This window comes from Panicum virgatum, chromosome 3K, assembly GCF_016808335.1.
Source record: "Panicum virgatum strain AP13 chromosome 3K, P.virgatum_v5, whole genome shotgun sequence".
In the NCBI taxonomy this organism is placed as follows: Eukaryota; Viridiplantae; Streptophyta; class Magnoliopsida; order Poales; family Poaceae; genus Panicum; species Panicum virgatum.
The window spans coordinates 63286565-63297827 of NC_053138.1; the positions used below are offsets into that span (position 1 = coordinate 63286565).

General features: G+C 48.3%; 2 protein-coding genes across 2 annotated transcripts in view; one reads left to right on the plus strand and one right to left on the minus strand.

Moving 5' to 3' along the window:
- Positions 1-236: 236 nt before the first annotated feature.
- Positions 237-2281, minus strand: LOC120700216 (tyrosine decarboxylase-like). Its single transcript, XM_039984434.1, has one exon. The coding sequence runs from the start codon at positions 2084-2086 to the stop codon at positions 491-493; it is 1596 nt and encodes a 531-aa protein (XP_039840368.1). The 5' UTR covers positions 2087-2281; the 3' UTR covers positions 237-490.
- Positions 2282-5534: 3253 nt separating this feature from the next.
- Positions 5535-11263, plus strand: part of LOC120701158 (proline-rich protein 2-like) — a 21935-nt gene continuing 16206 nt past the window's right edge. The window contains exon 1 of the mRNA XM_039985301.1: positions 5535-5590. Within this exon, the coding sequence (XP_039841235.1) occupies positions 5535-5590 (56 nt within the window). The remainder of the gene's footprint in view (positions 5591-11263) is intronic.

Genomic DNA, 11263 nt, shown 5'->3' on the forward strand with positions numbered 1-11263 from the left:
AGACGAAGGGGCCAAGAGGGAGAAGCTAGTTTGCTGTCGGAGAAATCGAGATGGAGTGAGAGAGAAGGAGACCTGCTTGCTTTCTCTTGGAAAGAAGAACAACAGAGAGGAGCCGCCACGATCTCGCCCCGCGCAGCTCGCGGCTATATGCACTGCGCGTCTGCAACATTGCCGCTTGCACACCGAATCGGGAGAGAAAAGGAGAGGACAAGCGCGAGATGCGAGTAGAAAATTCATTATGGGCCCACCTAAAGAAATTTTATTTTGGAGATTGCAGTTTCTCTAGTAGGAATTACCCTACAATGCCATTTACTTACCATGCGAACCAACTATGGCATCATAAACAATTAACTTCGACACTTCAAAATAAACAATTAATAACTTCCAAACAAGGCCTTGCATCTTGCAAGCCACAATGACAAGAGTCGCCTCAAGACCGAATGGGGTAAACCTCATTCTGCACAGGAGGAACAGCAGCCGGAGCATCGGCTTAACGGGCGCTGCGCACCGCACGTTCCTCCGTGCACGCCGCGGCAGCCAAGACAGCGGTGGCTTGCTCCTGCACCACGCGCCACGCCTCCCGGACGTGCCGCTCCTCGGTGAGCGAGTTGCCGATGGCGCAGCGCAGCACGTAGATGCCGCCGACCACGGCGGAGCTCATGTACGCCCGCCCCGTCGCGTTCACCGCCTCGAGGAGCCTCCTGTTGAGCTCGTTGGGCTCCGCGTCGTTATCACGGTCACGGCCGCGCTTCTCCCCGACGGCGGCGGCGGCGGCGGCGCGCAGCCGGAAGCACACCAGCGCGAACTGCCTCGGCACGGGCACCTCGAACCGCGCGTCGGCGCGCACCAAGCCGCGCAGGCCCTCGACGCCGTGGCACCGGAGCACGAGCCAGAGCTTGAGAGCGCGGAACCGGCGGCTCAGCGCGACCTGCCAGTCCTTGTAGTCCACCACGCCGCCGCCCCGCTCCGACGACGGGTCCTTGAGGATCACGTCGTGGTCGGTGCCAAGCGCGGCCGTCAGCGCCTCGGGCCGCCGCACCCACAGCGCGCAGCAGTCCATGTTGGCCAGCAGCCACTTGTGCGGGTTGGTGCTGAACGAGTCCACGGCCTCGGCGCCCGCGGTGGCGCCGCGGAACTCCGGGCACACGCACGCGGCGCCGGCGTAGGCCGCGTCCACGTGCACCCACACGCCGCGCCCGGCCACGGCAGCGCACAGCTCGCGGAGAGGGTCGACCGCCGCCGTCGGGGTGGTCCCCACCGTGGCGCACAGGAACATCGGGACCCTGCCCGCCGCCTCGTCAGCGCGCACGGCGGCGAGGAGCGTCCTGGGCTGGAGTGCGAAGCCGCTCTCCCTGGACGTTGGTATCTCGCGGCAGTTTCCGCGGCGGATGCCGGCGATGCGCGCGGCCTTCCGGAAGGAGAAGTGGGTCTGGTCAGAGCAGTAGACGACGAGGTCGCCCATCCGCTCCTCGCCTATCTCGGCGAGCTTCCGGTCCCTCGCGGCGACGAGGGTGCAGAGCATGGCCTCGCAGGACGTGCCCAGCAGCGTGCCCCCGCCGCCTCCTGAGAACAGCAGCCTCTCCGGGAGGTGCAGCGCCTTGCCGAGCCAGTCGGTGACGACGACCTCGAGCTCGGTGGCGGCCGGCGAGGCCGCCCACGTGAAGGGGTTGATGTTGAGCCCCGCGGCGAGGGCTTCGCCGAGGGCACCCACGTTGCTGCCCGTGGTCGCGAAGTGCGCGAAGTGGCGGGGGCTCTGCCAGTGCGTGACGCCGGGCAGGATGAGGTCGCGGACGTCGCGGAGCGCCGCGGCGAGCGCGTCGCCGCCGGGCTCCGGCCGCGCCGGCGCCGCCTCGGGGAGCTGCCGGGCCAGGAACCCCGGAGCGACGGCTGGACGCACGGGGTACTCGTCGATGCGCGTGTAGTAGTCCGCGATGAAGTCGACGACCAAGCGCCCCTGCCTGCGGAACTCGTCGGCGTCTAGCACCGGCTGAACAAGCGAATGCATGGGAGGTGCAACGTTAACGGCGGCGGCTGCCGGGCTGGTGCCGCTCGCTGCGGTGGTGTCGCCGTGGTTCAGGATGGCCATGGATGGCAGGAGGCCGCGGTGTGAGCTCTGATGTGGTGGAGTACTCTTCTTGGCCAATCGCGGCTTCCACGGTGTCACGGTGAGTGGGGGAGCAAGAGGCGGGGGTATTTTAGGGGCAGTTTTGTTCGGGACCCTTTCTTGCCGAGCTAAAATTTGGCGCTACTCCGATTTTTTTTTTTGGCAGGCGTTCCACGTTAGGTCGGAAGCCAAACTTTATTACTTAACAGAACTAGAAAAAAATTGGCACGAATGCTAAAACTGCGAGAGCCGTCGATTTTGGGACGTCGATTTATTTTGTGCCCAATTGGCCTGGCCACACGGGTAGGGCAGCAGCTGACGTGTCAGTTGGGGGTTAGTTGCTCGCTTGAGTGTCCCCGTGGCCAAGGGGTGGGCGTTGTCTCCCAGCCGCTGGATCCACAGCCCGGTGCCGCCTCCACCAGACAGAAGGCCGCTCCTCCCTCTCCGGTTAGCAAGGCAGTTTTAGTGGAAGTTTTATGAATACAGATATCTAGACTAAGAACTAAGTAATTATGCTAGATGAGTTTTATGGTGATGAAATTCTCCTTACATCCCATGAAATCTCATCATTCTTTCTTCTTGTCACGTCAATAAAATTAATAATATTTAATATCATAAAATTTTTCATAAAATCTCACTGAAACTGGCTTAACCCACCGGTATCAAGCCGCCACCCAGGCCGTTGGTGTCCCAGCTGCCCCCGCAACCCGCCGCCACTGCCGGTCTTCTCCACCTCTCCCCCTCCTCTTCTAAGGCCGCCGGTGACCGCCGTCCCTTACAAGTAGCAACCAACCCTCTCAAAGTCCAGCCACCTAACCTCCACGAGGTAGAAGCATAGCGTGTGTACTACATCGCGAGCTCTACTCGCGCACGAGAGGAATAGATTTTCCCAAGGTGCATTGCCTCCTAACGTTTCAAGAGCTTTACTTGTATGTCAAACAATTATAGTTTCGTATACTCGTACTTCAAACGATTCTATCAACTAAACCATACTTATTATTGCTATTTTATTTGAACAACTACATTTCTTGCAATTAAGTCTACAAACAAATCAAGATCCGTATTATTCGCTGAAAGTGACCGGGTGCTCTAGCCTAAGAGGGGGAGGGGGTGAATTAGGCATTCAAAAAACTTAGACCTATGACTCCAACTAGTTTGCACAAAACTTAAACTAAAACATACTATCTAGATGTGCAACTAGGTTGTTCTAGTGTGAAAACTCTATCCAAAAGAGTTTAGCAACATATAGACTTTCCTATCAAGAAATTATTCTATGAAAGTAAAGGCACACAAATTGCTAGTATGAAATGCGGAAACTTAAAGAGCGGGATAGGAGATAGCAAACTCTTGACGCAGGTGTTTATCCTGTGGTTCGGTTAGTCACAAAGGCACACCTACATCCACGTTGTTGTAGCACTCACTAAGAGTATTGCTACTCGGCCACCAAGTCTCTTCCGTGAACACAATCACGGTCACCTTGGCTCCGGGTTCCACTAAGAAACTTCTCCACAAAGGATGGGGGTCTCCACGTCCCCCGCACAAAGATGTCGTCGCCGCTCCACACCAAATCGGAGGGTCGATGACGTTGCCGGCGAGCTTCACGCTCCAAAGTGCCGGCGCACCAAGCTCTTGTTTTGGTTCGCTAAAGAACCACAGCACAAAGGCTCGAAGCCTTGCAATCTCACTCACTAAGAGCTAATTCTTTACACAACACTCTCAAAGTGTGATAAGGGCTAAGGATATGATCTTGATGCTTTTGTATGGCTTGGAGATGTTCTTGGGTGTGTGTGGGATGTCCAGCAACTCCAGCAATCTTCAAATGGCCGGGGTGAGGCGCATATATAGGCCACCAAGTCTTGTAGCCGTTGCTCCAACGGTCAGCAGAAAATCTGCGTATCATTGGATGAACCGATGCCTCTGGCTGGGGTAGCGTCGGTTCATCCGGTCACTCATAACCTGAAGTAGTCGTTGAACTCCTGACAGCTGACGCAGTGATCACCGGTTGAACCGATGCTTTGTACCGATGCATCACCGGTTCATCCGGTGCTTAAGGATCTTCTCCTGGGCGCTGACGTCATTACACCGACGGTATGCACCGATGCTTCACCGGTTCAACCGGTGCTGAAGACTTGGCTCTTGCGCGACTTGCATCGTCTCTGGAACACTGTACGCCCAATGCACCGATGCCCCTTTTTGACCCATCAGTTCATCCGGTGCCTCTAAGCTGACTTGGCTTTGATTCTCTTCTGCACCAAAATACCAAGGCGTCGGTTCTTCCGGTGCTACCAACCGAAGAGCTTTCAGGGGGCTGCCCTGAGACCTGTGAGGGGCGGCTCCCCCATCGACCCCCGTCCGCTAACCGGGTAGCGGAACCCCCGTAGGGGCGGCCCTTCGGGCCTTGCTACGCCTATCTTCTCTTTCTCTTTGTCATCACTTAAACCTAAAAGCCTGAGAATGGTCATCTTGACAATCATATTAGTACAAGTGTTGTGTTGTCGTTCGATCACCAAAATCACTCGAAATGGCATAAATGGTGCCATGTTCGTTTCATTCGCACTAAAAACTTTATTGCCACATGGGGTCCATATGTCAGTCACAATTAAGATTGCTCCAACATTATTCGTGTAATTTGGCTTGTCTCCGATCCAAACATTAGTACCTGGCCAAAGATTGGCCATGCCCTAGTTTGTCCTCGTTGAGCTCGTCGGCCAGATCAGAGTGCCTTGCAAGTTGCACGGTGAGTGGAAAGGAGCAGGGGGTGGGGGTATTTTATTGAAGAAAATTTCTTATATGCCACTAAAAATTTACCTCATCCTTTTGATACTATCAAAATTTAAATCATCCCATTCGGTACTATTGAAAATTTTAACTCCATCCCTTATATGTCATTACCGTTACAATAACAACAACACAGTCACATGCTTTTGATACTATATGTTACAGTTAACAGCAATACTTTGTATATATCTAGAGCAAGCAACACACGCCAATATCTTCTCTCCTCTAACAACTTCCACGCAACCAAGAAATGAGAAATCGGAAAAAAAAGACGAGAGAAAAAAAAGGATATGCCCTGTTCCATCCGTCCACACACTCCATGCATCATCAGCGGCCTTGGAGTTGTGCCCCGCCGAGGCAGCTCTTGCCACTCGCATTGAAAATCTTGAGCAACTCTGACCCCACCTGCCGTGTCGCCGCCGAGCACATGCTCTGCATTAGCACGTGTAGCCAGAGATGGTAATGGATCAGGATTCTAGTGGTCACTTGTAGGCCCAATTTGACTCTTTAATTTTTTTAATTTAAAAATTATAAAAAATTAGAGACCGACTCTTTTAAAATTCAGTTTTTAAATTATCTAAGCTAAATTTGTCGATCCTTTACCACCTAGCCTGTAGCCCACCCTCGCACCCAGCCGGTTGCCACAGCCGGGATGGCGGTCCCCGCGGAATCGCAGATTGCCGTGCGGTCCTCGAAGCACCCTACCACGTCCGTAAACGTTCTACCGAACCTAGAGGCTTGTACCCACCCAACGTGACGACCGTTGAATATACTCCCTCCGCCCAGTGCAATTCTAGGATTTGAATAGCAATCTTAGTTTTTATAGGAAATGACATTAATACCCCTATGTAAAGTAGGGTGCAGTAGATAGACTAGAAATACAGGTAATCATTGCAGCTTTTCACATGTTATACTTGGAAGACAAACTATGCCTCCACGTATACAATCTGGAACATCCCAGAAAATAAGCATTCCATGAGAGAGCAGAAAATGGCGCCACTACGGAGCCATTCAAAATTTGAAACCCGTGCCCACCAGTGTAGGCCCCCACTATATAAACGCATGGTGAGCTCCATTTAGGCACTCCTCTTGTATCATGAGCTGCAGCCACCACATCACCCACTCCAGCCTGCATTTCTCGTCATCATAAGCCATGGCCATTGATCTAAACACAATACCAGAAGAAGATGGAGATCCCATACCTGATCTAAATGAAGAACCACCAGATGAGCAAGAGGATGAAATCCATCATCTCCAACAAGATGAGGTCCATGTACTGGTGGATGATGCAGTCCATTGCCTCGAAAAAGCTCAATCCCATGTTCTCCAGGAAGATGAACATGTTACTGTGCGTGGACATCCCTTACCTGATCTCAACGATGATCCTTCTGAGCTGCAACAATCAAAATGAAGGTAATGTCTTGTTTTAATTACGTCAGTCAATCAAGTTTTTTCATGGTCTTATCATAGGATGCCACAATCAAATGAAGGAATGCTCATCTGCTTTCTAGTACATATAAACATTCACCATCACACATAGTAGACATCCTGATCCCACATCAATATTATTTTATCATCACACATCAAGCATCAGCAAATGAACTAGGGTTTGAAGAAGAAAGCAGGCACCATAACCTTGAACATGCTGACAAAGACATCGTGGAAGGTAGGATCCATTTGGCAAGCAACTTCTTCATGCGGACAGACACCTCTGGGTGCATCTCCTCGTTGGTACCTACGCTTGTTGCAACCTTAACGCCATCTGTGGCGCCCTTGTCGGACGCAACCTCTACGGCATCGGCGGGGACGGCCTTAGTACCCTTAGTCACCGCATCGAAGTCATCCTCCGCAACCCCGACGGCCCCAAATCGCGATGGTCTTCGGTGGGGACTCCAACAATGGCCATCTGGGTTGCCATCCGCGGGACCCGAGCCGGCCCCCAAAATCGGCCATCTCCACGCCGCCCACGTTCCACACACCATGCCAGGCTCTTCATCCTCGGAATCAGGGACGTAGACGTCGCCTTATGGCGTCAACTGTCATGAGTCCCACCAGTGTGATGCGGGTGCCCGCGGACGCAGATACCCTCACCGCAACTGTGGCTGCCTGGCTTTCATAACGATGTCAACCGTTTTCTTCAGAGCGGGCACGCTTTGAGACCCCCACGATGCCGGGTGTAGATTCCGGCCGCGACGCCCTGGCACCCTACCGCCGCCAGCCCTGAATCGAGCGTATGGGAATGGATGAGCCGACGCAGGGGGCACAGGGAGCACGTGGATGGAGGGGTGCCGGCAGATCTGGAAGGCACACAACAGAGGGGAGGGGGCGTAAGGGATTTGCCAAGGGCGGCGGCGCTAGATGTGGAGCAGCACGGCGGCGCTAGATGTGGGCGATGAGAACAGGCGTGCGGGAGAGCCGGAGAGGTGGACTGCGGAAGAAGCCAGAACCTGCCGGAGAGGAAGCGGTGAGTTTTTTTTAGTTGATAGGAGGGTGCAGTGCTGAGTTGTTTTCTAAAATGAATGGGCCCCGCATACCCTACCCACCAGCTGCAACATCCGGAACCTCATATCGTGAGTTTATTTGGGATATTTTTTAAATCTTCCAAATGCACTTAAACTGGACGGAGGGAGTACTTTGAGAATCTTGGAGCTTGTTTTGGTGCACCATTGGATTATGTTTGCACCTATATATTTACGATTTTGTAGGTGGGTTATGTATGTATCTCTTTTTGCATCTGTTCACACTCCGTTCCGTTCAGTGGCTTAGGTCAGTTTCAATTCCGTCGTGGTTATGGTTATTAGGTGGTGTGATTGGTCCGATATGTCCTATTTTTTTCTCGGATGAGTCTATGTAATTCTACTACTTGTTTAGTGTTTAGGATTAGGGGTTTAGGTTTAGAATTTAGGGTATAGCTTAGGGTTTAAGAATTCGAGTTTAGGGTTTACGGTTCAGAGTTTTAGGATTTATGGTTTTAGGATTTTATATTTAGAATTTAGTGTTTTGGGTTTAGGAGTTAGTGTTTTGGATTTACACTTTAATGTTTAGAATTTAAGGTCTATGGTATAGGACTTTTGGACTTAGCAGGATTCTGTATCGGTTGGTTTTTCATAAGTTGCTGTGCAGGTTCTAAAACTTTGGAGTCCTTCGTGTCCTCACTGATGTCCCGCAACACGTGTTGTTCATGCAATCGTTACCGTCCTACTGTTCGCGATAGGGCCTCACATCGAGTTACCGACCTATTGTTCGTGAAACTGATTGAAGTCGGATATTGACTTCATAAACTCTAATTGCTGCACAAGACAAACTGACAAGTCTGTAATAGTAAAACCTAAAGGATGCTTCATGTATTATGCTTAATTTAGGGGGGGAAATGCAGGATGCAAGTACCTATTGTCTTAGTAATTAGTAAGATTGTACGCCGCGTAGTCTATACACACTTAACGCTTTAACCACCGTGTTGAGTCCAAAATTTGAAGGAAAAAATTCCACTTTTTTACTATTGAACTATCGTCGGAGTCTGACCTTGGCCATTAAACTTGAAAACCAGAAAACTTTGGCCAGAACTATAACTCGGCCAAGTTTAGCTATTTACCTAGTTTCAAGATGGTTTGGATATATTTATATTTTCTAAAATAATAAAATATGGTTTAACCTCTAAAAATTTATAGCTAATTTATTTTAAATAAAAATATGAAATCACTACAAAAAAAAATCTCTTGATGAATCCTTTTGGTCAACATCCTAATCTATTATAGCATCAAACATCAATTTAAATAAACAATATCACGATTGCAAGCAATATAACACTAGCAAAAGGAACAAATAAGATTCAGATAACTCAAAATAGAGCACAGTCAGGTAGATTATATTTTTTGAGAAAATTTGCTATGTGTTTCATATTTTTTTTTTTAAACTGAATTAGTTATGAATTTTTAGAGATTATATCAGATTATTAGTTTTAGAAAATATACTTATATGCAAAACCACCTTTGAAATCGGATAGATGGTCAAATTTGTCTGGTTTTCAATGTTTAATGGTTGTTGGGGATTGGGCCTTCGGGGAAGTCTCTCGAAGGTTAATCTCGGCCTCAAAAACATCTCCTAACCTGTCCGCAGGGCCCCGATGGTTGGGTGATAAATACGCCCGAAGGATGATTGGTGCCTTCCAGGACCTGCGAAGAATCAAGGAGCTCACCTTCGCAAGGACGAAGGTGACGATGGATCACCCGGAAGCACAAGCCCAGAGATCAATACCTGCGAAGCATCGAAGAAATCACCTTCGGGAGATCGAAGGTGATGATTGATCACTCAGGAGCACAAGCTTGAAGACCAGAACCTGTGAAGGATCTCAACACCCGAAGGATATTAAATACAGAGTGCAACCCGGATGAAGGATTACATAACCTTCGTCGGGAGTAGGCGTGCGTGTAAAACGTGAATGCGTGAGAAGGTCGGATTTGTACACCTCTCACTTTATAATTTTACCTGAAACCGTCTGTAAGTGAGCTGTAAATGAGTTGGAAGAGGGCAATTTGGGGATATCTGACCGAGGGCCAAGGGTATAAATAGCCCTCTCTCTCCACAGTGTAAAGGATTGAATTTTCTGGTGATTTACTGGAGAATGAAGTGCCTATTTCTATTTCTATTTTCATACTGTTCATGCTCCCTGTATGGTCATCTAAGAAGCAAAGATCCCAACAATGGTCAAAGATACCCGGTTTTCAGGTTTTCAAGTTCGATGGCTAAAATCGAAATGTGGCGATAGTTTGATGGTCAAAAATAGACTTTTTTCAAATTCAAACCTGGTTAGAAAGATTTCTACACAAGGATCTAAAAATAAGGTATACTTAGTATGCGAGCAAACAATTGTTAATCCATATTGTTTCCAATCCAATCGATTGCTTCTAATACTCCTTAGAAACCTTACCGTGCAATGGATTGTTACAGCTAATTTTCCCAGTATAAGAGGATGGTGCTCTGCATGTTAATAATATACCATCGCTATCGATCCATCAGAGGAACCGGTCGATAATAACCATATTGTTTGTCCAACAACAATGCCAAATTCTACCTTGGATAAATTATGCATATCCTTGCAAAATAGCTTTTATGGTTATGTGAGAGTGATATAAATTTTATTATTCAAAATAAGAAACACAAAAATGACCGGTGTGTGTTAACTTCTCGATACACGGCATAGACGAACGCCAGACTCGTATGCATATATACGTAACCCTATTAACATACACACTCAGGGGCGAAGCCAGAACAAAATGCCACCGGGGTCAGCAGGTTTCTTGTTGAAATTTAACCGGGGTCTAACACTGTGAAAATCAATTGGGTATAAAGGATATGTGGAAATCGTCGGTCGGCCGACCCCCTACGCCACCACGTAGCTCAGCCCCTGTACACACTCACATTCCATCATCATGGCGTGTACAGAAGCGGAGCCTGAAAAAAATATGATTAGAGGGGCCGCATGGTAGAAATGACATCAAAGGTGGTCTACTTTTCAATTCTTTCTTTATTTTTATGAATTTTTTCTTTACGTTGAAAATACATGTATATATATGTGCATGGCGTTCTACTAGCATAGGAGATGTTTGAGCCCCATAGCTAAGTGATCATTTTTTTTACTTATTTGCAGTTTGGGGCTCTCGATGTTACTTGTTTGTGACATTTTAGAAGTTGTACCTTGCACGGGCACATTTATGTCAGAAAACCATAAAAAAGCATCTGTCGAAAACCAATATTCTTCATATGTGGCGCAGGCGACAATATGTATCACTGTCTTAAAAGATTATATTGGCGTTACTAGCCCCCCATGTAAGATTTAAATCTCGTTTGGACAAGGTTTGAGTCAAACATTAGAAATATAAATCATGAATAATTTTTAAGTTATTGAGTTTGAAAAAGTGAAAATTATATGAATAGATTTGTCTTAAAAAAACACTTTCATAAAAATATACATATATCTTTTCAACAAATAATTTTATAAAAATAAGCAGTCAAAGTTAACTTTGGAGACCGTGTCGCTGTCCTAAACATCACATTTTCTATATAAGGGAGTATATGAAATTTATAGGCCACCGATCGATCCACCCAAAACACAGTCACGTGTCAAGACTATAGTGGACCGTACTGGGCGTGTGAAACACGAAAAGAATATACTATGCTACACGCGTTATGATTTTATATTTTATGAAACTTATAATTTATATTGCCTGCCATACGAACAAGTGGGGCATCTGCATATATATCTTGGCCAATCAAACAGCCATTATATCTTGGAGTATGTGACAAATCACTGTCAGAAAATCGTAGCACGTGACCAGTATTTTTGACCATGTAATTGTTTGGTTCGATAGTTTTGTGATCGCT